The 27,150-nt window shown below is 37.5% G+C and overlaps 1 protein-coding gene across 3 annotated transcripts in view; it reads left to right on the forward strand.

Moving 5' to 3' along the window:
* NAA35 (N-alpha-acetyltransferase 35, NatC auxiliary subunit) overlaps positions 1–27,150 on the forward strand; it is a 95,994-nt gene that overhangs the window by 14,402 nt on the left and 54,442 nt on the right. For all 3 annotated transcript variants that reach the window (XM_049654097.1, XM_049654178.1, XM_049654026.1), the window contains 8 exons: positions 1,301–1,415; positions 2,461–2,535; positions 3,119–3,286; positions 22,657–22,723; positions 22,803–22,846; positions 24,316–24,366; positions 25,241–25,324; positions 26,292–26,406. In XM_049654097.1, coding sequence (XP_049510054.1) covers positions 1,301–1,415; positions 2,461–2,535; positions 3,119–3,286; positions 22,657–22,723; positions 22,803–22,846; positions 24,316–24,366; positions 25,241–25,324; positions 26,292–26,406 — 719 coding nt within the window. The remainder of the gene's footprint in view (positions 1–1,300; positions 1,416–2,460; positions 2,536–3,118; positions 3,287–22,656; positions 22,724–22,802; positions 22,847–24,315; positions 24,367–25,240; positions 25,325–26,291; positions 26,407–27,150) is intronic.

Consider the following 27,150-nt stretch of genomic DNA (forward strand, 5'->3'; position numbering starts at 1 on the left):
TTCTGTCTTTATCATATAGAATTCCTACAGAAATGTGGGTTTAGACTGTTTTCTATTGATCTGTGTATTCTAGAATGTTTGTAATTATTATGTCTTATAGTATCTTTGATATTTGGTGAATACTGTTTTTGTTGAAAGAATTCTCTTCCATTTTTGCATATTTTCTGTTTTGGCTTGACAAGCTCTTTGAAAAATACTATTTGGGTTTTGATTAGCATAGTTTAGAGTTGTTTTCAATAATAACATACTCATCTTGTCAGATTATCTTGAAGCATTGAGAGATTTGAGGGATTGCAGGGAAGAGTTTGTCTCCTTAAAGCTGGTTTTAATGTCTTGCTGCTTTTCTAAGAGGAAATGATGTATTGTAACAAGGTAATGTCTTTATTTTCCTGGTAGTATAATAGCTTAGACTAAGCAAAATGTGAAGTCAGTAGCTTGATCACCTATCAGACTTTCTTTTAAGCTTTTCTTTTTCCTGTCCCATTTTTTAAGGCGTATCTGTTAATGATATACTCACTAACCAGTCCACAGTGCACCACAACTATCTTGTTTATATGGCTAATAAGCCATAAATACCAGATACAAGTTAACACGACTCCTGGATTATTTTTCATTATGTTACTGCCAGAACTTCGGGCATTGTAGATGGTAATGTGCTGCATTATTCCTATTATTCAAGATATAAAGAAAATAAATCAAAAATTACATTTGGTAATGATTATTCCAATACAACTTTCTAAATATTAAGTAGAGAAAACCATTTAAAGAAGGCAAAGTGAAATCCATTATAGATCAGTTGATCTTTTTTCCAAAATTTCTAATGTGCAACCTTTTAAAAGGAAACACAAAAAACAACTTTTGTTTTTTCACCTGCACAGTGTATGCAAATAATTTGACCGCTACATAGAATTTTTATGTTAAAATAAGATTGTTTAATTTTTTTAATTTAAAAATTTTTTTTTCTTTTTTTTTGCGAGAGAGTTACATACATGCATAAGCCAGAAATGGGTAGAGGAAGAGAGAGAATCCTAATCAGGCTCCGTGCCCAGTGTAGAGCCCGACAGTGGGGCTCAATCTCACGACCCTGAGATTATGACCTGAGCTGGACATTTAACTGACTGAGCCACCCAGGTGCCCCAGAGGGAGATTATTTAATTGAAATAGAAGTGTTAGCAAATTGGGAAGACTAAATACATAGAACACTATATATTTAAAGTACTATAATTATTATATCATTGAGGGAATCTGGGTAAACTTACTGGTTCAAAAGAATTTGTGGGGTCAATTTTTTTGCTTGCAGATTTGGTCTTTTTGAAGCCATGTCTGCCATTGAAATGATGGATCCCAAGATGGATGCTGGCATGATTGGAAACCAAGTTAATCGAAAAGTTCTCAATTTTGAACAAGCTATCAAGGTAAATACCATTGTGCTTTTTGTGTTTTATCATTTGTTATTCCACATGTTAAAACAGTGCCCATCAAACTTGGCATATTAAAATACAATTTTTTTACAAGCATCTCAGGTACATAAACAAAACTTAGTTACGAGCTTTAGTTATCTTTTTTTTTGAAGTCTGTAAATTGTTCAAAGGTCTTCATTACAAGCTGGCACTAAATTTGTGTGTGTGTTTACTAATTTTTTAAAGCATTTCAGTATATATTCAAATACCAGGGTAGTTGGTTAAGGGGTTAAGTTTTATATATTAACACACTAAGCAGAATGCTTGTGGTTGTGAATTTGAAATTCATTCTGTGAGGATTGACTTAGAAATTCATTCACAGTTGCCACAGAGTTTAATTTTGCATATTTTATGAAGAAAGATTTGCTAAATGGATATTTAAATAAAATTTACAAGTAGTAAAATTAATCACCTTAAGGGAAGGGTTTTTTAAAAATTTTTTTATTTTTATTTTTGAGAGAGAGAGCGAGCACAAGTCGGGGAGGGGCAGAGAGAGAGGGGGACACATAATCCGAAGCAGGCTCCACGCTCTGAGCTGTCTGCACAGAGCCCGATGTGGGGCTTGAACGCATGAACCGTGAGACCATGACCTGAGCTAAAGTCGGATGCTCAACCAACTGAGCCACCCAGGAACCCCAAGGGAAGGGTTTTTAAAAATGTTTACTTTTCTAAGTACTTTTGATCCATTAAAATGATTCGTATTTATTAATGCTTAAAACTAATTTGAACTATGTTTTTAAATACTTGTTTAACTTTTTGTTTATAAAGGCCTTTATTCTTTTCAAATTAAGAGGCTTTGATTTTTTTGTATTGAAGATCTATTTAAGATATATTTCAAGAATACAGAGTTAATTTGGCATTTTAGTTTTTATCAGATGATGATATAGTTCTAGAATTATTATTTTTTAAGTATTTAATTCTTGGAGGCCAAAATGCTACTGGACATAGAAACTGTAACTTTTATAAAAACTTCTCATATGTCATATTTCTCCTTTTTTAGGATGGCACCATTAAAATTAAAGACCTCACCTTGCCTGAATTGATAGGAATAATGGATACTTGTTTTTGCTGTTTGGTAAGAGTACACTTGGTTAATCTAAAAACTGTGACTTCCTAGAAAGTTCCCTCTGGTTGGGAGAATTGAATTAGAGAAGAGAGGTAGGAAAACCATTGTGCAGTTTCTTGCAGTAATCTAGGAGAGGTGTGATGCTCTTGACTAAGTTAATAGTAGTGAGGATGAAAAAGGAGAGTTAAAGGAGTGGCTAAGCACCTGGTTAGTTCTAAAATTGTGAATTCCCTACTTAATGGATTTTTATTGACTCCACTGTGGAATTGATTGTTTTTAGATTCTGTGTAAGGTGGCATTCTAATTTCATTAGTCTCCAAATATATTGCACACTGAATTCTATATAAGAATGTTTCCCTTAGATAGCTAATCATATTTATGGTGTATGATTTTTGAAAGACTTTAGTCAGTGAAAGTGAATTGTAATTCTTCTGTCTTTTCTTAGCTTCCTTTTAATCATCTTTGAAATCCTGTGGTTAATTATATATTTATTTGGGTCTGTGGCTTTCTAGCCCTTGACTGTCGGATTTATTTAGACTTTGCAGACCCTCTGTGTCATCTTAAACATATACATTCTTTTACTTCTTTATAGATAACCTGGCTAGAAGGCCATTCCTTGGCACAGACAGTATTCACGTGCCTTTACATTCATAATCCAGACTTTATAGAAGATCCTGCCATGAAAGCTTTTGCTCTGGGAATTCTGAAAATCTGTGACATTGCAAGGGAAAAAGTAAATAAAGCTGCTGTTTTTGAAGAGGTAAGATTTTGTAATAATAAGAATTCCTGAAACTCATTGACCACTTTATTTATTGTGATGTATTTAAATGATTATATGATACATGTTTTTATTGATACATGTAGTTAAAAACAGTTTTTAAAAGTGATGCTATGCTGTTTACAGATATATTGACTGAAAGAATCCAGTTCGAAGAAAAAACTTTCATCTTAGTATATGTTCGTTCTGTTGGCACCATTCATTGAGTATCCATTATGTGCTGAGAGAGTACTTTGCTCTGAATATTATGGGGATTCACAAAGACTATGAAGACACAGCCTCAAGTCTCTTAAAAATTATAACACAGAAGTGTTGTACTTTCAGTTTTTGGGTAATAGGGAGCTAAGGAAAACAAAGGTATGAAAAATATTTCAGGATATAAATATTTTCTTCCAGTTTATACTAAGTACCTTGCCCTTAGGAAGTGTTTTAAGTTTTAGACATAGAAAGATTTTTTTTCTCCTTATGAGAAATTTTATGGAGAAATGTGATAGTATTTAAAATTATTGATACAAAAATTATTTTTTTAATTCTTCCTTTTGTTGAAACTTCTGTTTCTTTTTAACACTGTTACTAATCCAAAATAAATATTTTAGTCTCCTACAGTGGTTCAGTGTATACAATGTATAGCTTTTCTAAATTTATATATGTGAGAATAATTAAATATATAGCTAATATGATCACATTTAAATATATGGCTTGTGAGTTGTCTATGAAATACTGCCTACTTTTATACACTTATTTGTTACTTAACTACCTATTTTAATTGCTGTGGGTATCATTATGGAATATCTTACCCATTTGAGTGAAAATTTTAAAAAGATTAAGTTAATGAGAAGAGATACACAAATTATTAAATACTTACATTCTCAACGTATGCCCAAAAGGACATCAAAAATCCTAGTCCTAGGGCAGAGAAAGGATTCATTTAGCAAATAGTACTCGGACAGTTGGTTAGCACCCTTGAGAATTAACTTATCATCATTTTATATCTGCCTTAATCTTTTGGGTTGTTGTAACAACAGAAGTTTATTTCTCATATTTCTGGAGGTTAAGAAGTCCACAATCAAGGCACCAGCGGCTCCAGTGTCTGGTGAAGGCCTGACTACTGGTTCATAGTTGGCCATCTTTTCACTGTGTCCTCACATGGCAGAAAGTGTAAGGGAGATCTCTGGGATCTCTTTTACAAGGGCACTGGTCCCGTTCATAGGGCTCTACTCTCATGGCCTGATCATCTCTCAGAAGGCGCCCCACCACCAGATACCATCACATTGGGTGTTAGGACTTAACAGGAATTTTGGAGGGACACAAACATTCAGCCTATAACAACATCTAAATAATTGCAGATCAATGAAATATTTTAAGTGTAAAAAGTTGTTAAAAGTCAGAAAATAGTTTACAGAAAATAAAATGGCCTTTAAACATGAGAAAAGATACATAAGAGAAATGTAGAATAAAACTGAGGTGCCTTTTTTTACCCATTATTGGCAAAGATTAGAAATTTCTTATACTGTGTCGATGAGGGTGAGAAACAGGTACTCTCATGTGCTGTGTGTGTGAGAGAGAGATGAACAGTCATCATTTCTCTCTTTTTAAGAAAACCTTTTTATTTGGAAATAATTTCAAATTATCAGAAGTTATAGTAACCACACAAAGAACACCATATATCTCTCACCTTGATTCAGCTGCTATTAATGAATTGTTCCAATTGAATTGCTTCTTCAGTTTCTGTTGTGTATGAATACACATGTTTATGTATTTTTTTCCCCCGAACCGTTGGAGACTAAGTTGCATACGTTTTGAAGTTCTCCCTCCAAACATCTCTCAGTGTGCATCTCCTAAGAAAGAAGCACTTTCATACACAGCTACAGCACAGTTATCAACTTCAGTGAATCTGTAATAACAGTCCATTCTCTGTATTCTGTTCCTGTCAGGTGACCCAGCATTGTCCTTCTTAGCATTTTTACCCTATACTACGGGTTCCAGTCTAGGATCATGTCCTGCATTTGGTTGCCTATCTTTTTAGTCTCTTTAATCCACAGAAGTTCCTCAGCCTTTTTTTTTTTTTCTCCATACCATGGATAATTTTGGAGAACACAGGCCTCTCCTGGTTTGCCTTTTTTCATGGAATGTTCCTCACTTAGGATTTGTGTGTTTTTCCTCATGATTACATTTAGATTAAGCAATCCTGGCTGGAATACAACAAAAGTAATATTGTGTCTTCCTTCCGGTGCCACAGCTGAGGCATACAGTGTCCATCGGCCTCCTCAGTGGTGATGTTATTTTGTTCCAAGGTGTTTTCTGATTACTGTATGGTTAGTTTTTAGCCTGGCATATAATAAGCAATCTGTAGGGAAGCTCTTTAAAATCATGGAAATATCCTGCTCATTAAAACCTATCCCCTATCCATTCATCAGTTGATGGACATTTAGGCTCTTTCCATAATTTGGCTATTGTTGAGAGTGCCGCTATAAACATTGGGGTACAGGTGCCCCTATGCATCAGTACTCCTGTATCCCTTGGATAAATTCCTAGCAGTGCTATTGCTGGGTCATAGGGTGGAACTGGAGAGTGTGATGCTAAGTGAAATAAGCCATACAGAGAAAGACAGATACCATATGGTTTCACTCTTATGTGGATCCTGAGAAACATAACAGAAACCCATGGGGGAGGGGAAGGAAAGAAAAAAAAAAAAAAAAAAAAAAAGAGGTTAGAGTGGGAGAGAGCCAAAGCATAAGAGACTGTTAAAAACTGAGAACAAACTGAGGGTTGATGGGGGGTGGGAGGGAGGGCAGGGTGAGTGATGGGTATTGAGGAGGGCACCTTTTGGGATGAGCACTGGGTGTTGTATGGAAACCAATTTGACAGTAAATTTCATATATTAAAAAATAAAAAAATAAAAAAAAAAAAAACCTATCCCCTAGATTTAGCATCCATCAATACTTGCTTAGTTTAATCTTCACTGTAAAATGATGATTTTCTAAGTTTAGCATGCCCTCCACATTTGTTAGTAAGGACTCAGGTTTCCAGTGTAAGCAAGACTCATGTTTTTATGGTATCATAAATTCACACAACTATTTTATTTTTTTTTCAACGTTTTTTTATTTTTTATTTTTTTTATTTTTGGGACAGAGAGAGACAGAGCATGAACGGGGGAGGGGCAGAGAGAGAGGGAGACACAGAATCGGAAACAGGCTCCAGGCTCCGAGCCATCAGCCCAGAGCCCGACGCGGGGCTCGAACTCACGGACCGCGAGATCGTGACCTGGCTGAAGTCGGACGCTTAACCGACTGCGCCACCCAGGCGCCCCCACACAACTATTTTAAAGAACAATTAGTAATATTAGTATAAGTTAAAGTGTGTATGACTTATCTCCGCAGTTTCACTTTTAAGAATTCTACAAATAGATCTGTGCTGTGCACAAAGACTTGTATGCAAGGACATTAATTGTAGTTTTGTTTGTAGTAACTAAGGTCTAGAAACTATCTTAATGTCCATCAACAGGAGACTCATTAAGTGATGCTACCTTCATACAGTTGGGTATTGTGGCCCCTTTACAAAGGAGGTAGGTTTATGTATACAAGTAAGATTAGGTCTCCAAAATAAAGTAAAGTAAGTCAGGTGTAGAAAAGTGTGTAGTAGGTTACTACCATTTTATTTTCTTTTTTTTTTAATGGGAGTTATTTATCTTCATAAATAAGATAATTGGAAGATTTTATTTAAGTTTATTTTGAGAGGGAGAGAGAGAAGGGAAGCAAGTGAGGAAGGGATGGAGACAAAATCCCAAGTAGGCTCCGTGCTATTAGCATGGAACCCAATGTGGGACTCAAACCCACGAACTGTGAGATCACGATCTGAGGCAAAGTCGGACACTTAACCGACTGAGACACCCAGGCACCCCAAGATAACTGGAATCTTGAGGATTGGGATATATACTTTTTTGTGCTGTTGGAATTTTTATTATGTGCCTGGATAAATTTGTTTTAAAATAAATGAAAATGGGGCACCTGGGTGGCTCAGTCAGTTAAGCGTCCAACTCTTGATTTTAGCTCAGGTCATGATCTCACAGTTAGGGAGTTTGAGCCCTACATTGGGCTCTGTGCTGCTGGTGTGGAGCCTGCTTGGGATTCTCTTAAAACCTCTCTCTGTCCCTTCCCTGTGCTCTCTCTCTTTCAAAATAAATAGAAAACTTTAAATGAAAATAATTTTTTTGTAATATAAATAATTATAATTGAAATTCTGCATATCCTCTGGATGAAGGACTTACAAATGGGAGAAATTGTAAAGGAAAAGACTAATAGGAAAAAGCTGATAAAAAAATTTTTAGAAAAATCTGGATAACAAAAATAACCAAATACTTCTTTATTAGGCTCTCATTCAAATAAAGCATAACACTGAAGCCCAGATGAATAAATGGGCAGTAAAATAAACAACTTACTCTTGGAGGAAGGTAATAAATTGCCATCACATTTTTAAAATTTAGCCTTATGTAATCCAAGAAATACAATTAAAATAAAAAGTAATTAGATCATTTTTCATCTACTAAATATATTTATAAATGAGACCATTCAGTATTGGTAAGGATACAGTGAGTTGTCATTTTGGTTTTTATTATAGTGGGAGTGTGCATTAGCACAGGTGAAATTAATTCATCTCTAGAACTCAGCCTTAAATGATTAGAAGCATGGACACTTCATGCCCAATACTTGAATAAGTTTTCAATAGTGAAAGTTGGCATCAACCAAAATGCCACCATTAAGGTTATGCTTGAAGTAAATTATGGATAATTTATTACCATGGATAATTTATTATGGATAATTATAAGTAAATAATTTATAATTTATTATACATAGTGATAGTGAAAATGATGTTTAAAATCATAGGAGAATATATACTTTTAAACGGTTAGGAAAGTGGCACATAGTGTAAGCAACTGTGTAAAATTAAAAGAAAACTAGGAAGAAATATAAGTAAAATCTCCTGGGCTGAAGAGATTGTTGTTTTTTCTTTTTTTTAATGTTTGTTTATTTTGAGAGTGCTGGGGAGGGGCAGAGAGAGAGATCCCAAGCAGGGTCCACACTCAGCACAGAGCCTGAGGAGGGCTGGATCTCATGACCATGAGATCATGACTTAAACTGAAATTAAGAGTCAAATGCTTAACTGACTGAGCCACCCAAGTGCCCCTATGTTTTGTTTCTATAAACTTTTCAGATTTGCTAGATAGGTTTATCTTGTTTTTAAATTAGAAAAAGAATTGATTGCCTAGTGAAAGTTCTTAAGAGAACTACTAATGAATAAGTAAGAATGAACTGTAATAAACCAGTCATTTCTTTGTTTGAAATGCTGCTTCTGAAGTTCTAGGTGCTGTTATAATAATTTTGCCCTCAAGATGTGTCTCTGCTTTGGGGGCGCCTGGGTGGCTCAGTCGGTTAAGCCGCCGACAGGCTCAGGTCATGATCTCGTGGTCCGTGAGTTCAAGCCCCGCGTCGGGCTCTGTGCTGACAGCTCAGAGCCTGGAGCCTGTTTTAGATTCTGTGTCTCCCTCTCTCTGACCCTCCCCCGTTCATGCTCTGTCTCTCTCTGTCTCAAAAATAAATAAACGTTAAAAAAAAAAAAAAATTAAAAAAAAAAAACACAAAAAAAAGATGTGTCTCTGCTTTGTTTTTACTTATGAACTGGAGACATTTCACTTGTCTAAAGATGTGTCTTTCTTAATATCCTGTGTACATATACAAAATGGGAACCATAGTTCCCCCATCACACCGCTGGTCCACTTGCATTCTACATTCTTGCAAAATGGTATCTACAGGGTTATCTGATTGAATTCTTTTATTTTTACCTTTCAAGTGTCTTGAATCTGGGCATTGCTTTTCCTTCTCTCTCATTGTTCCTGCTTTACTTTGAGCCTTTCTTAGCTTCAGGTTTAGATTCCTTGTGAGTGTCTGTACTCTTCCTTCTGGCCCACTCTTTCCCTCTAGGCCACTCTCCACTTGACCACTAGTTACCTTCTTAAAAGTAGGTAATTTGGTCATATCTGGTTTTGCTCTTTGAAAATTTTTCCTACTATGTGTGTTTTAATAAAAGTACTTGTACAAGGGCACCTGGGTGGCTTGGTTGGTTGAGCATCCGACTTCGGCTCAGGTCATGATCTCATGGTTCATAAGTTCGAGCCTGGCATCGGGTTCCGTGCTGACAACTCAGAGCCTGGAGTTTGCTTTGGGTTCTGTGTCTCCCTCTCTCTCTGCTCCTCCTCTGCTTGCACTCTGTCTCTCTCTTTCAAAAACCAAACATTAGAAATAATGTTTAAAAAGTACTTGTACATACTATGCAAAATCAAGTACCCCACAATATGCATAATGAGAAATTATAGTTCTCTGTTTTTTTCCTCATTCCATAATAATATTAAATTTTTTTTAGCTTTTTGCCAGTTAATTCCGTATTTCTGGATAATAGGCGTGTATTCTAATTTCTGGATAAAAACAATTTGAAGTGCTTATTTTTGAGAGAGTGAGAGAACACACATGTGAGCAGGGGAAGGGTAGAGAGTGGGGACAGAGGATCCAAAGCGGGCTCTGAGCTGACAGCAGAGAGCTTGATGCGGGGCTCAAACTCACAAACCCTGAAGTCATGGCCTGAGCTGAAGTTGGAAGCTTGACTGAGCCACCTAGATGCCCCTCGATATTAGCAATTTTTAGCTGGTATGTCAGCACATTTTTAGCATATAACTAGCGTTCACATATTATCCTGTCCTGTATCCAAATAGTAATTCAGTTTTTTGTTAAATCATTAATCAGTGTTGACATTATTGTGATTGTATAAGTACTAATGACAGATGAGCCAAAGTGGTGTAAACGTACATTTCCGTTCTCATACAAATTTTTGTTTTTCTTGAAATGATAACTGCCTCTTGTTTTTTGGTTTGCTTAGTTTTCTGTGTACTTGATTCTCCCTCTCCCATCATTAGGAAACACATCAGGTCGTCTTATCGGTTTATGTATTTTTTGAAATTATCCTCTTTAGCTCCTTTGTTCTCTAGGTTCAGGCTGGATCAGTGCCCTTCTAGGTCCACTGTATAGCTGGGATTCCAGTTTTATCTTCGCCCTTCTCCTGAGAATTTCATTTCCCTCTCTTTGTTAGATTTCTGGTTACCTGGATTTTATGCCTTTATTATTATTCTTTATTACTTTGGTTGGTGCAGTATTTCCAGTTCCATGGGGAGACGGAGAGGGAATTGTTCTTTGAGAACTTACATGTTTGCAAATGTCTCCCCTACCCTCACACTCGATTGAAAGTTTGGTTGTAATAGATTTCTAGGTTGGAAAATAATTTTCCTCTGAATTTTGAAGGCCTTATTCTACTGACTCTTTTTTTTTTTTTTTTTTTTTTTTTTTACATTTTATTTATTTTTGAGACAGAGAGAGACAGAGCATGAACAGGGGAGGGTCAGCGAGAGGGAGACACAGAATCTGAAACAGGCTCCAGGCTCTGAGCTGTCAGCACAGAGCCCGACGCGGGGCTCAAACTCACGGACCGCGAGATCATGACCTGAGCCGAAGTCGGCCACTTAACCGACTGAGCCACCCAGGCGCCCCATCTACTGACTCTTAATTTCAGTGTTGCCATCCTGATTTTTTATACCCATGTTTTCTCTTTGGAAGCTTTTAGGAGTTTTCTTTCTAATGACTGTACCTTAAACTTGGTCATTCCAACCCTTTACTGATCTCAGTTTGAAGGATCCTATTCTCAGACTCCCACCTCTGTTTCTGGGTTGCTTGTATTCTGACTCCTATGGTTCATCTCTACTTGGGCTCCAGTTTATCATATTGTTTTTTTTGTTTGTTCGTTTTTTTGCATTGTATTTATTTATTTTAATTTACCTCCAAGTTAGTTAGCATACAGTGCAACAGTGATTGCAGGAGTAGATTCCTTAATGCCCCTTACCCATTTAGCCCATCCCCCCTCCCGCAACCCCTCCAGTAACCCTCTGTTCTCCATATTTAAGAGTCTCTTGGGGCGCCTCGGTGGCTCAGTCGGTTGAGTGTCCAACTTCAGCTCAGGTCATGATCTCATGGTCCGTGGGTTCGAGCCCTGTGTTGGGCTCTGTGCTGACAGCTCAGAGCCTGGAGCCTGCTTCAGATTCTGTGTCTCCCTCTCTTTCTGCCCCTCCCCCATTCATGCTCTGTCTGTCTCAAAAATAAATAAATATTAAAACATTTTTTTTAAATTAAAAAAAGTCTCTTCTGTTTTGTCCCCCTCCCTGTTTTTATTATTTTTGCTTCCCATATGTTCATCTGTTTTGTATCTTAAAGTCCTTGTATGAGCGAAGTCATATGATATTTGTCTTTCTCTAATTTCGCTTAGCATAATACCCTCTAGTTCCATCCACGTAGTTGCAAATGGCAAGATTTCATTCTTTTTGATTGCTGAGTAATACTCCATTGTATATGTCATATTGTTTTTTTACTGTCATTACCCGTTTGGTCCTACTTTCTGATTTTAAATACCATCTTCCTTCCTTGCAATAACTCCCTTGCCTACGCTTGCAGCTCTCTTCCTCTCTTGCCTTATTGGACCTCAATTCTAGTTAAATCCAACCCTCCATCTCCTGTGCCTTTACACTAGCACATCACAGTGTAACTGGAGAAAAATACATTCACACTGATTTCCTACTTTCAGTTCATCACCACTAACTTCAAGTGGGCCATGAGTGCTCCTTAGCAGTCTTACATTTCCCTGGTTCGTTCACCCTCCCTCTCCTCAGGCTTCCAATTTACTCACTTGAAGCAAACCTACCTTCCTGCTGCACTAAATAATGGAAGTAATCTTCTCACCTACCTCCACATGTGCCCTGTGTTCTTTGGCCCTTCCATCCAGATGAACCTTCTCTCCTGTCTAAGGTTGATCCCTTCTGCTTATGTATTAGATCCCATACCCTGTCTTATATTCAAAAATATTGCTCTAGTAATTCTCTCTGTCCCTTGCATAATGAATTTGCCCCTGTACCGGATCATTCCTGTCAGCATGCAAACATGCCTTATCTTCCTCAGTCTTAAAAAAATGCCATTTTTTGGCATACTTCAGCTTCTGCCCCATATCTCAGTTCTTTTCAGCCAGACTTCTTGAATTCACTCGAGTCAGGCTTTGAATGGTATTCCACCAAAGCTTCATTGTCATGGTCACCCAAGACCTCAGTGTTGCTAAACCCGTTGGTTAATGTTTGGTCTTAAACTTGATTGGTCATCAGATTTTTGACATGGAGTCCATCCTTGAAACAAATTATTTTCTTGGCTCTTTTTCCCTGGTTTCCTGCCTCACTGATTGTTCTTGTTTGTCATCTCTTTTTTAAAAAAATTAAAAAAAATTTTTTTTTAACATTTATTCATTTTTGAAAGACAGAGACAGAGTGCAAACGGGGGAGGGCTAGAAAGAGAGGGAGACAGAATCCGAAGCAGGCTCCAAGCTTGGAGCTGTCAGCACAGAGCCTGACACAGGGCTCGAACTCATGGACTGTGAGATCATGACCTGAGCCGAAGTCAGCCGCCCAACCAACTGAGCCACCCAGGAGCCCCTAAATTTTTTTTAATGTTTATTTATTTTTGAGAGGTCGACAGCACAAATGAGGGAGAGGCAGAGAGAGAGGGAGACACAGAATCCAAAGCAGGCTACAGGCTCCAAGCTGTCAGCACAGAGCCTGACATGGGGCTTGAACGCACGAACCATGAGATCATGACCTGAGCCAAAGTCAGACGTTTAACCAACTGAGCCATTCAGGTGCCCCGGTTTGTCATCTCATTCTTTAGGCCAGCACTGTCCAATAGATAACAGAATACAAGCCATTTATATCATTTAAAATGTTGTAGTAGCTTATCGGTGGAATTAATTTTGGAACGTTTTATTAGTCCAATATATCTAAAATAATATTCCAGTATATAATTATTTAAAAAACATTAATGAAACATAAAATTGCATTTTTTGGTACCAAGTATTCCAAGTGTGGTATGTATGTTACACTCACAGCACATCTCAGTTTGAACCATCCACATTTGAAGCACTCACTACTTGACTGGTTGTGTGATGGCCATATTGGACAGCACAGTCTAAATATTGGTGTGGCTCAGGCTCCATCTTTACACCTCTGTCTGTACTCACTTCCCTGATGACCTCGTGCAGTTTCATAGTCTTAAATTCTGTCTCTACTAATTAAGCCTAAGTTTGTATCCTCAGCCTAGACTTTAGACTTCCCTAAATCTCAGACTTCTATGTGCTTACTGCCTGTTCTGCATTCTCCATTTAGATGTCTGTCTCCGAGTACGTTTCCAAAATGGAGTTGCTGATTTCCCCCTTGCCTCCTACCTAACTACTTCTTTCTGTAGTCTTCTCAATCTCAGCAAATGGAGCTCCGTTCTTCTCGTGTAGAACAAAAATCCTGCAGTCATCCTTGATTCTTCTCTTTCTCTCATTCCCCACAGATAAACCCTCAGGAAGTCCTGTGAACCAAAGGCTGTCAAACTACAGCCTGCAGACCAACCTACCCTGTTGCCTTTGTTTTTTATGGCTCTTGAGCTAAGAACGGTTTCTGCGTTTTAAAGAGTTATATAAGTACCTACATAATATTCTCCACTTTACCACTTGGCCTGCAATGGATAAAATATATATTATCTGGCTCTGTAAGAAATAGTTTGCCTGTCTTTGACTGATACTATCTATTTGTTAGCATGTGCCAGGTGCTGCTGGGTGTTAATGCACCTTAATGACAGGCATATATTGCCTTGCTTATGTAGGGTGAGGGTGGAGGCAGACTAAGAGCTCCTTCCTTAAACATCAGCTTCTTCTGATGCCATACCTCAGTCTACAAAGGTGTCTGATACCTCTAATTCTTTTTTTTTTTTTTTAATGTTTGTTTATTTTTGAGAGAGAAAAATAGAGCCCCCATGCAAGCAGGGAGGGGCAGAGGGAGACAAAGGATCCCAAGCAAGCTCTGCACTGACAACAGCAATCCTAATGTAGGATTTGAACTCAAACTGTGAGGTCATGGGCTGAGCCAAAGTCAGACACTCAACCAACTGAGCCATCCAGGAACTCTGAATTCTTGAAAGTTTTCTTTGTCTTTACTTCCGAGTGGCATTGGTTTAGCTTTTTTCACTCACATAAGTCAGTTACTTTTTGTCCATTACTTTGCATCTTCCAAAAATTGTCTTATGCATTTTGTCTCTTGTCCTCCATTCTCTTTGTCCTTTGGGATTCAAACTTGTAATTCCTATAGTGTCATTGTTAGTATGATTTTAAGAGGTATAGTAGAGTATAGTAGCATTAACCAGAAGTTCACCCTTTCTGCTGCCTACATGATAAAAGTCAAAAACCTCTTAGAGTAACGCTGTCCATGAGCCAGGCCTAACTTTATTACTCATCTTTTTTGTTGTTTTATTGAGTTATATTTGACATACAGTGTTGTGGACGTTTAAGGTGTAGCGCACATTGATATGATGCATTTATATTGCTGTATAATTGCCATAGCTCACACCTGTTGCATCACATAATGATCATTTCTGTTAGTGCTGGGAACGGTTAAAATCTAGTCTCTTAGCACATTTAGTGTTTATAATAGAGTTTTGTTGTTTATAATCTGTGCTTGTGTTAGGTCCAGGACTTACCGCCTAGTTGTCAATATGTACCCTGAACACCTCTCCCATTTCCTCACCCTCCAGTTCCTGGCAACCGCCATTTTATTCTTTTACTCACCATTTTACTAGCTTTTATAATTTTGGTTTTCTTAGTTAGATTCCACCGTAAGAGGTAACATATAGTGTTTGTTTTTCTGTCTCTGACTTACTCATGTGGTATGGTATTCTCCAGGTCTATGTTGTTGCAAATGGCAGGATTTCCTTTTTTCTATGGCTGAGTAGAATTCCATTGTCTATACATACATACATACATACATACCACATCTTTATCCATTCATGCATTGGTGGACACTTAGGTTGTTTTTGTGTCTTGGCTGTTGTGAATAGTACTGCAGTAACATGGGAGCCATGTAGGTCTCTTCGTTATCTGCTTTCATTTCTTTTTGATCTATACCTAGAATTGGGATTGTTGGATCATAGGGTAGGTCTTTTTTTTTTTTTTTTTTTTAGGGTAGTTCTAATTTAATTTTTTGACGAACCTCCATACTGTTCTCCATAGTGGCTGAACTAGTTTACAATCCCACCAACAGTGCACAAGGATTCTCTTTCTCCACATCCTCACCGACACTTGTCATCTCTTGCCTTCTTGATGATCACTCTTACATTGTCATTTCATTGTGGTATTCATTACTCCTCTTCCTTCTCCCTGTGGCATATTGTTGTTCAGCTGCTCCTGAGTACGCTATTCTCTCATTATCCCATGCCTGTGCACAGTATGCTCCTTCTGGCTCTTACGTCTTTTCTCCTTACCTATTTAGGGAAAAGTCCTATTTATCTTTAGGTTTGGATCCCACTCTCCTGACTTGCCCATACAGATTTCAGTTTTCTTCTCTGCTCTTCTTAGCACATTCTTCTATTACAGCTGGTGTCTGCGTACTGGCTTGCATGGAACAGTCTTACTTGGCACCTTTTATCCTGTATGGTTATTAATAGCATCCCTTTTTACTCTCAATAGTGTGCCAGTTTGAATAATGAATGCATGTATGGCCCACTCCTTCTGTCATTTTCTTTGATTATGGATGTAATGTTTGAAGGTAACTCCTGCTTCATTTTGTAAACTTGAAAATCTGAGATGGTCTCAGCTTAGGATGATGGAGCTGAAAGATTACTTCTGGAATTCCTGTTATTTGGCATGCTAGAAGTGTGTATCACTTAAGTCACTGTAGTTGGATTTTTGTCTTATTTGCAGCCAAACATATTTCTAATACAAAAATAAACTATAAAAGTTGGTTTGGGGTGCCTGGGTGGCTCAGTTGGTTAAGCATCTGACTTTGGCTCAGGTTATGATCTCACGGTTTGTGGGTTCGAGCCCCATGTTGGGCTCTGTGCTGACAGCTTGGAGCCTGGAGCCTGTTTCAGATTCTGTGTCCCCCTCTCTGTCTGTTCCTCCCCTGCTCAAGCTCTGTCTCTCTCTCTCTCTCTCTCTCTCTCTCTCTCTCTCAAAAATAAATATTAAAAACAATTTTTTTTTAAAGTTCTGGTTTGCCTGGTAAAGAGTAAATGCTATTACCCGTTTGGTGTATATTTCCTCACATACTTCCTAATAATATGTATACATGTGTATTTTATTTAACGTGATGAAATTATATAAACTGCAACTTTTTCCCACAGACAATAGAAAATAGATTTCTATACCTACCAACACATGTAGGTGGAGAGCTACCTCATTGTTTTTTATTAGCTGCATAACATCATGTTAAGAGTACAGGTTTTGAATAATTATCTGTGGCATGAATCATTAAAGGATGCTAAAACTAGTGAACAAAAGTATAATGAGCACAGGATTTGTACCTAGCCTCCAAGTATCTTCTGGCAAGATATATATTAATTACAAAGGGAAGTGAGTAGTTTATAGTGAAGAAATGTGGCAGATACCATCTTAGCTAAGTGGCCAGACTTAATATCACCAACAATAGGACAGGTCAACATGTACCTCCAGATACAATGCTCCATGAAGAACACAGCATCACTTCTGTGGTATTCCTATCCAATATGACATAAATTGGATTTAATCTTGGGGAGACATAGGCAAACCCATATTGAAGGATGTGCACAGAATAACTTTGGCCTGTACTATTCCAAAATGTCAGGCAGGAAAGATAAGGATGGAAGAAATGCTCCACGTTAAAGAGACATGAATTTCCTAATTTGATCATTGTAGTGTGATTATGTAAGAGAGTGATTATTTGTTTTGGAAAAATCACACAAGTATTTATTTATTTTAAGTTTATCTTGAGAGAGAGCATGGGCACGAGCAGGGGAGGGCAGAGAGAGAGGGAGAGAGAGAATCCCAAGCAGTTTCCACTGGGAGGCTCAAACACATGAACCGTGAGATCATGACCTGAGCGGAAGTCTGCCGCTTAACTAACTGAGCCACCTAGGCGCCCCCTTACTGAAGGATTTAGAGGTAAAATGGCATCACAGGGTAGGACTTAGTCTCAGATGTTTAAGAAAACAATCTAGAGAATCATAATGCAAATATGGTAAAATGTTATCATTTGAAGAATATCGGAAAGGAATATGGGACTTTGTATTCTGAAATTTTTTCAAAATAAAAGTTTAAAAAGTACAGCCTGCAGGGATTGACGCCACCTAAGTTTGTGTTCTTCCTCTGTCACCTATACACTGTGTGGTGCTTCTATGCCTCAGTGTCCTCATTTATAAAATGTAGTTTGTAATAGTCCCCACCTCAGAGTGTTGTGAGGGTTAGTAAAGTTAATACAATAAAATTTTTAGAAGAGTGCCTGGCATATAGTAAGTACATAATAATGTTATTATTTATTAGTATTCCATTGTATATACAGTAAATTACAAGGCACTTGCTAATGGACATTTAGATTGTTTGAAGTCTTGATGTGAATCATCTGTGACCATGTTTTACCCTTCCTTGTAGCCCTAATGTGTTACTCAGTATCTGGTCTGTAGAAGGTACTCAGATTTGGTTGAATGAATCAAATCATTTCAGGAGCCTCTGGAATGATTTTTTAAAGCAATATTAAATTGTAACTGATATATTGCAATTGTTTTAGAAGCGATTGAAAACATTTTTACTTGGTTAGACTATTATATTATTAGCACAGTCAAGATTACTGGTTTAGTTGGAATCGCATTAAGTACTCGTATTGGGTGTTCTGCAGTTATGATTATAAATATTTTATCATTCTAAATTTTCTTGTGGTGCTGCATTGTTTTAAATACTGTGTTTTATAGAACCCTGAATATCCGTGATAACTTTCTGCAACTGTATCTTGGCAGTATTGTAAAGTACAGTAAAGAACATGGGGCTTTGTACCTGTCAAGATGTCTTAATTGTCTCACTGGATAACAGACTCTATAATGGCTATGGTTGTGTTTCGCCATTGTATCCCTGGTTATCTAGTCCATACCAGCCACCATTGTGTCCTCAGAAAATGGTTCAGAAATGGATAAGGAAGGCAAAACTTTCCTTACTAATCTACACTTTCAAGATGTTGAATTCAAAAATACTACCCTTTGATCGCTACCACTTACTTTCTGGCTTCCCCTGCTCCTGCTGTCCTTCAGTTCCACAGAGACCTCCCAGATTCCCAGATGCTGCTCCTTTCTCTCTTGTGGCCTCATTTCCATGGTCCGCTGGTGAAATCATTCGTTTTCAGACACCCTTAACTCCCTTGCCCTTCTCATCTCATCATAATGTGTCACTTACATGGCAAAACCCCAACCATCTGTCTACTTGCTGCTTGCACCCAAACAGCAGAAGGCTGCTCGAGAAAACCCACATCTGTGTGTCTATTCTCACTTTAATTTTAGGACTGCAAATCTCAGATGGGCACTCAGCACTAGAGACAGTCCTATCTTTCAACACTTCTGTGGTAAACTTGGTTTCATAGCCTCTCAGGGACTTCTCCACATCTTTTATCTCTCAAGACCTCCGTTGCCAGTGTCAGCTTACTTTGTACCTTAATGAAATATTTGATGGAATCAGACGTAGGTAGGAGTACCTCATCTTCTCACAACCACACATGCTAGCCTGTATTGGAACCCACATCATCTACCTATTATCTTGTGAAAATACAAGTATCCCTGACAATATAAGCTCAGCTTCCACTTGTGTTCTCCATTCTGTTCCCTCTTGCCTGCTGCAATCATTAACCCGTCTCTGTATTGCATTGTTAGTGTCTCTTTCCCTACTAGATTATTCTTATGGCATATAAACATGCTTTAAATATCAATCAGTTTAAAACAAAATACCACAGTTCCTTTGATCCCATGACTCCTTATATTTACACTGTCATTTCTCTGCTACCCTGTGCAAAAAACTCCTTGAGTGAGCTGTTAATGTTTACTTATTTTACTTTCTCCTCGTCTCTTCTCACCCTCTCGTACATTTTTTTCTACCACTGCACAGAAACTGGTCTTAACAAGGCCCTTAATGATCTCCATTTTGCTAACTCCATTGTTTATACTCTGCAGCTTTTGACTTCATTTGACACAGTTGACCTCTCTTTGAAATACTTCCTTCTCATCTTCCTGATACAGCTGTCTCTTGGATTTCTTTCTTTCTCATTGGTTAGCACATATCTCATGTTTGCTCCTTTAGATGCTGGAACCCACCTGGGCTCCTGTGTCCCTTCTGCTTCAGTTGATGTCCTCTGGTTCTGCGCCATATTATACCAACTCTGTGCTGATGAAGCCCAAATTTATGTCTCTAGTCCTGATTCCTCCCCTGACTTCCAGACTCACGCAAGTGCCTTCCTGAAATCTTCACTTGGATAACTAAAGAAATCATAAACTTAATCAAAATTGTACTCCATTTCTGCCTTTAAACCTACTCCTCTGAAAGTCTGCCCCCTCTCAGTAAATTGTGCTATCATATACCAGTTGCTCAGACGAAACACCTGAAAATGATCCTTGATTGTGAAGTTTACCTCCTACTCTACATTCGCGTCTTTGGCACATTGTGTAGGCTTTACCTTTTCAATATATCCTGATTTCAACAACCTCTCATCACCTCCAATTATAATCTCAATCCAAATCGTCGTCAGCTCCTGCTTGTACTGTTGGGTAGTGTCCAGTAACTGGTCTGTCTCCCTGGTTTCACTTTGATTTTTGCGCTTGTTAAATCTACAAGGTTTCAGGAATGATCTTTTTTTTAAAAAAAAAATTTTTTTTTCAACGTTTTTTATTTATTTTTGGGACAGAGAGAGACAGAGCATGAACGGGGGAGGGGCAGAGAGAGAGGGAGACACAGAATCGGAAACAGGCTCCAGGCTCCGAGCCATCAGCCCAGAGCCTGACGCGGGGCTCGAACTCACGGACCGCGAGATCGTGACCTGGCTGAAGTCGGACGCTTAACCGACTGCGCCACCCAGGCGCCCCAGGAATGATCTTTTAATGGTAGCATCTGCTTATGTAACTCGGTCTGCTTCAGTCCTCCAGTGACTTAGATGAAGTTCTGTTACCAAGGCTAGTATTTATTTACATAGACCTGCGGTATTCTATCATGTGAATGCTTTTCCTTAGATGCAATGATTCCTCTTGGAAAACGTTGCATCGATGGGGCTTACTGGTGTGTTTTGTTTCATCTTCACGGTGTTGGCCTACTTAATTTTTTAAAAATGAGTAACATTCAAAAGTTGGAGGATTTTATGTTAAATTAAGTTTTTGTTCTGAAAAACACTAGTTGTGCCTTCATTACTCAGTAAAATAAGTAGTGGCTGGCTTCCTTCAGATGAAGCATGTCTTCTCCAGTTTGCCACGGTGTCCACCAGTCCCACAAGTATCCCGAGCCGACTTGATCTACCTGTCCTACAGTAGGTCATCATTCAGTTGACAAATATATTTTGAACAGTACTTTGTGCCAAGTACAGTTCTAAGCCCTGGAGATAAAGCAGTGAACACAACAAAGCCTTGATGTCATTGATCATGCATTCCTTGAGACAGACAGTGTGTCACTAAACAAATACATCTCGTCAGGTGTTGGTAAGTTCTATGTACAAGAGTAAAGCAGGCACAGGGCATGTAGAATGGCGGGGGATGCTGTTTCAAAGAGAATGCACAGTGCAAAGCTCTGTTTTGAGGTTTGACACGGGAACAGAGGCTAGAATACAGTGAATGAAGGGGCTTTGGAGATCTTAGGAAGAAACTCCTTGTAGGGAGGGGTCAGCATGTACAGAGGTCTTGAGAAGAGAACGTGTTTGATGTGTCTGAAGGATAATAAGGCCTGTGTGGCTGCAGTGCAGGGATCGTGGAGAAGAATGGTAGGTAGAAGGAAATGAGGTTGGAGAGGGAAGCTGGGCCACATGGTGATTGATGGAGGGCCTCAGTCTATGTAGGATTTTTGATTTTCCTGTGAGGAGGGAAACAGTTGAAAGGTTTTCAGTAGGAGGTGATGTGAAATGACTTATTTTAAAACAACCCTTTCGGCTTCTGGTGGTGAATAAATTGTAGCAGGGATAAGCATGGAAGGGGGGGGCCCTGTGTGGAGGCAGTTGTGGAAGTGAGAGGCGGTGGTGCCTTCACTAGAGACAGCTGTGAAAGCCGGGAGCTGCGCTTAGATGAGAAATTGGAAGTTTGAGTCTGTCATCTGTTCTGAGGATCTGATACAGAACGTGGGAAAATGAGAGGAATCGAGGTGAAGGTTTTCAGCCAGAGTAACTATGGGTGGGTAGAGGTGCCATTTAGCAATGTGGTAAACACTGGGAGAGATCCTTTTTAGACGTGTAAAACACGAGAATCCTATTTGGTGGCCAAGTAGGGGTAGAGCATAAACTTTACCTAGAGGATAAGCTCACAGCTTTGTAACACAACCTGAGATTTTTAAAAGTCCCAATCCTGTGAGTCCTGTAATAACACTAACAGTTCTTTGAACCCAGGGACATTGATGTTTGTTTGTTTGTTTTTCTGTTTGTAATCTATAGTACGTGATATAGATTACACTGATACTTTTAAGAATCCAAAAATTCTGTTATAGTTCTGGCCCCTGCTGTAAACGCCTGTTATTCCATTGTATTAGGCTTCTATATATGTGTTAAGAATTCTAACATGACAGAAACATTCCTTTAATAGAGCTTGTGACTTAATAGAATCAGCCAAATGATATTAAATTTCTAGTCTTCAAAGTGAGTCTAGCAAACTACTTAATTTGTTAATGTCTTAGCAGTGTTTTAAATGACTTTGCAGGTAGGAATCCATGTATGAATAACTTTTTCTTTATAGCGGGGCTGAGTGGAAATGTGCTTTTGCTATCACTTTGAGTAATTTTATTTGAGAAGGCTTAACCTTTGTAGCCGAACAGTGTGTAAACAAGCATTTGATAATTTTTGAATTAAAAGTCTTGTTTAAATCTTTCAATCTTATCAAGCAGTAATTTCTGTGCATTTACTGTTCACTTGTGAATGTGAGAATACTCATTACTATTTTCTGATATCGTCATAAGCATTAACCTTATTTTGCAAATGAACATACTAAATGCAAGTGTATTTAAATTGCCTAAAGACAAACAATTAGAGATGGAGACAGCATTAGAATATGATGTTTTAAGGATACATTATAGGGAAAACGTGGATGTATATAGATAAGCTGATGACATTTCATTACTGTGTTCATATTAGCAAATTGTGATTTTGTAAGAGAAATCTAATAAAAGGTTTTGCTAGTACTCAAAGGCCTAATTATTGCTTTCCTGTACAGGAAGATTTTCAATCAATGACTTACGGATTTAAAATGGCTAACAGTGTGACAGACCTTCGAGTGACAGGTAAAACAATTTATACGATGATTCACAAGTTTTGTGTTTGGATTTGTTTCCCGTTTAAACTCATGGTCTCTCTTTCTAGGCATGCTAAAAGATGTGGAGGATGACATGCAAAGAAGAGTAAAGGTATTTTCCATCTCTCGTTGCTTTGCTATAGGATCTTTGAACTCTTCTAAGTGTGAGGTTACCTTTAGCCGATTACAGCTAGTGAAGGGAGGACCACCCTCTTCATTGATATATGCTGTGTCTTTTTGGCAATGAATTTGAAGACAACTTCACAGGAGGAGTTTCTGGTGAATTAATGTTCCTTTCAAGTATTGAAAATGTAACCTTTAAGATGTTTCACTTTTTTGCCAGTGTTTTAGAATTATACTCTGCTGTTTTAAGAATATTAAATTAAATATTAAATATTAATATTCTAGAGTGTTAAGTTCCTCAGAGGTAAGGACTATCATCTTCAACTTTGTATCTTCAATAGCTCGTACAATGTGTGCAACACAGTAGAAGACCTCAGTAAATGGTGGCTCCCCAAATCTGGTGAAAGCCTTCTGTGAATAATATCCTTGAGCCAGATGATGTGACGATTTGGTTTGCACAGAGATTTAAAAAAGGAAAAAAGTTCTATTTCTGCTTTTTTTCTACACTCGTATAACACAGCATGGTTGTCACAGTGATTATATATTATTGCCTTAGTTGATATTTATAAATGTGCAGTGAATTAGGCAATAAGTTGCATACAATGCCTTAGTTTTAGATGAGGAAAACACAGCTTAAAGGAGTTAAGTAAGCTGTCTGAGATTAATATAGGGCATGCCACTAGGAAGTGGCAGTGCGGGGCTAGAACCCTGATCTTCGGGGCGCCTGGGTGGCGCAGTCGGTTAAGCGTCCGACTTCAGCCAGGTCACGATCTCGCGGTCCATGAGTTCGAGCCCCGCGTCAGGCTCTGGGCTGTTGGCTCGGAGCCTGGAGCCTGTTTCCGATTCTGTGTCTCCCTCTCTCTCTGCCCCTCCCCCGTTCATGCTCTGTCTCTCTCTGTCCCAAAAAAAAAAAAAAAACGGTGGAAAAAAAAAAAAAAAAAAAAGAACCCTGATCTTCTGCCAGATCTTCCCATAGTACTGCCCTGCAGTTGTCAAAATAGTCATGTGTCAGTCATGTATAAACGAGAGGTTTTGCATTTTAGTGTAGAATAATCAGTATTTACAGTGTGACTTTATTTTTATGATGTGATTTTTATAAAGGTTACTATTTTTTCCTAACAGGGTTAGTTTTGAGAGTGTCAAGACTTTCAATTAATACATCGTTTTAAAAAGAAAGAAGTACCGTGTGCTTTTACTTATTTCATTGTTTTGCTTTTGCTGTTTTTAATACCTTACTCTTCCATATGATCTTTATAATTGGTATCAAAATGAACTTTCTGTATATAGTATTAATAGGAAAATAAATAGTAGATACGGTTTTTTTCTTCCAAATATTTTTTTTAAAATCAGATTCTTGCATATACTCAATAAATTAATTTAGTGCTTTATTTTGGTATTTATAAACTAGTATTTCTACAAGTTTGTGTTTATTTTAATTCACCTTTTTTAAAATTTTAGAGTACTCGAAGTCGACAAGGAGAAGAAAGAGATCCAGAAGTTGAACTAGAAGTAATTGAACTTATTTTCTGGTAGATAATATCAGAGAAGTCTACCTCTTAATGTTGTAGTTTTATGAACTGCGTTATAATTTATGGAAGCCCTTTTTAAGGTATTTCTTTAAAAGTTGGACATTGCAAGGGATTTTATTTCCCTTGTATTTATTTTGATAGAATGATAGTACAGCTCTTTCAAATACATGATTTCAAAGCTCTTCAGTATTCCTGTGAGGTAGGAAGAAAAATGACTTTTTACAGATGATACACCAAAACTTGGCAAAACTCAAGAACTTGGACAGTATGAAAAGTTGCTGAACCTTTGTCAAGATCCTTAATTTTCTGACTCTGCTTACAGCATCTTTTTATTATTCCTGTTAAAAATGCTAATTCAGGGGCACCTGGTTGGCTCAGTCGGTTAAACATCTGACTTCAGCTCAGTTCGTGATCTCACGGCTTGTGAGTTTGAGCCCCATGTCGGGCTCTGTGCTGACAGCTAGGAGCCTGGAGCCTGCTTTGGATTCTGTGTTTCCCTCTCTCTCTCTGTCCCTCTCCTGCTCATGCTCGCTCGTTCTCTCTCTCTCTCTCAAGAATAAATATTAAAAAATTTTTTTAAATGCTAATTCAGTTTTTGAGATATTAATGTAACTTTTGACTTAAGGAAAAATCCATCCCATTGATAAAAAAGTTTTACTTTATATCTCTATTTCAGTAGAATAGGTTTTATGTTTTCTGCAGCTTATTTTCAGGCATTTAAAAGACTATAAGTGAAAGTGTTTGTAATATAGTAAGTCATTAACATTGAGATTTAGGACTTAAAATACTATATTTGAAAATGAAATTCATTTGCCAGACTTTGCATCTTTTAACTTCTAGTCCTTATTTTTTAGCACCAACAATGTTTAGCAGTATTCAGCAGAGTGAAATTCACTCGAGTGTTACTGACAGTGCTCATAGCCTTTACTAAGAAAGAGGTAAGGGCATTTACTATAATCTATTTTAGTGGGTTATTTTTTTTTCCCTTTGGGGGGATAGAGTGCGTTATTGAAGTAATTCTGAGGCTTTTCCATCAAAGCACCCCCAACCACACATATACAGAATTGAGCATTTGGTATATTTTTATCTGGTGATTTTATATATATTTGTGTGTGTGTATATTATCGCATATATATATAATATTACATATATATGTAATATTAGAGTAGCCCTGATAATTTTTTCAAAAAGTCACATGAACTTACATTCTGCTCCATAACATATCCGTGTCTGTTGTCGGTATATAAATATATTTTATATTACTTATTAATGGATATAATAATAGAAGCTGAAATTGCTTGTGGGTAGTCTTGTTTTGTGAATTGAAAAGGAGAAAGCAAAAATGGGAATTTTAGGTAGACATCTTTCATTCAGTTAAATAATTAACTGTTGGATTTGTATAGAACCAGAAGTAAGCCCTAGATGGTGAATACTTTTTCTTTGTGTGTATTTGCATTAATTGAAGTCAATTACAAACTAATATGTAGATAGTTAGGAAGTGGTGAGTAGAGAGCCAACCTTTACCATTGATCTAAGTCTGTTGTTTTCCTGTTTTCTTTTTTTTTTTTTAATTTCAACTTAATGAATAGCATAGTAGAAATGTTGAAATTTTCCAGTTGCCTGAAACTCGATTTTTTTTCCTTTCTTTTTTTTAAATATAAGATGAACAGAATAAGCCAGCATTATTTCCTGTTCGTTTTTAATGGCTCCTACAAGATATAAGAAGGGGTAAAAAACTAATTTCTATCCTAACAGGATCTGAGCATCCTGTATTAAGTGAATAGTTTCTGAAAACCAATGTCATTACAACATTTAATTTCATTATTGTTTATAGGATTTTCCTATTTAATGTATATCTTTCAGTGAAAGAATATGTAAGAATGTTTTTGGTGATTTATTTGCTAGACCAGTGCTGTTGCAGAAGCTCAAAAATTGATGGTTCAAGCAGCAGATCTTCTTTCTGCCATTCATAATTCATTGCATCATGGCATCCAGGCTCAGAATGATACTACAAAAGGAGGTAATTGTCTGTTTTACTCTTACTCTTTTTCTTTCTTACCCATCCAGATTATATAGTTTGGTTTGTTCTAAAATTTCGTGTAAGTCAGCCTGTTGGGACCATGGGATGTTTTACTCTGTAGACTTACATAAAATGTAGTGTAGAACTTGGCCATCTCCTGTATCTTACTGTTTGGGCTCTGAATATTTACCCTGTCTGGTGATCATTCTATGATGTCAGCATTATATTCTTTTTTTAATCACCTCTCCCCTTTACTCCTTTGAGAGATCATCACCTCGATTACATAGTATTCCCTGAATACTTGGCCTAGATATGCCCTCTGCGGCCTCATTGCACTCATACATGCCTGTGTTACAACATGTTTTTAGTATATCACATTGTAGTTGTTTGCCTGTTTGTCTTTCCATGACAGTATCTTAGGCCAGGAGCTGTCTTATTTGTGTATCTCTGAAGTGCTTGGCACATTGTTGACAGTAGGTTATATTTATGAAATATGTCTTAAAATGAAAGGAATAATATACCTTTTTGTTGTAAAAATTGCAGCTGAATTAACATTTTAGATAATTTGTAGCAGTAGTGATTTTTCAAACTCACTATAACGAGATGATATTTATATTCTCTCTTTTTTTTTTTTTTTTAATTTTTTAACGTTTTTTTATTTTTGAGACAGAGACACAGCATGAACGGGGGAGGGTCAGAGAGAGAGGGAGATACAGAATCTGAAACAGGCTCCAGGCTATGAGC

The sequence above is a fragment of the Panthera uncia genome, chromosome D4 (genome assembly GCF_023721935.1).
Source record: "Panthera uncia isolate 11264 chromosome D4, Puncia_PCG_1.0, whole genome shotgun sequence".
Classification (NCBI taxonomy): domain Eukaryota; kingdom Metazoa; phylum Chordata; class Mammalia; order Carnivora; family Felidae; genus Panthera; species Panthera uncia.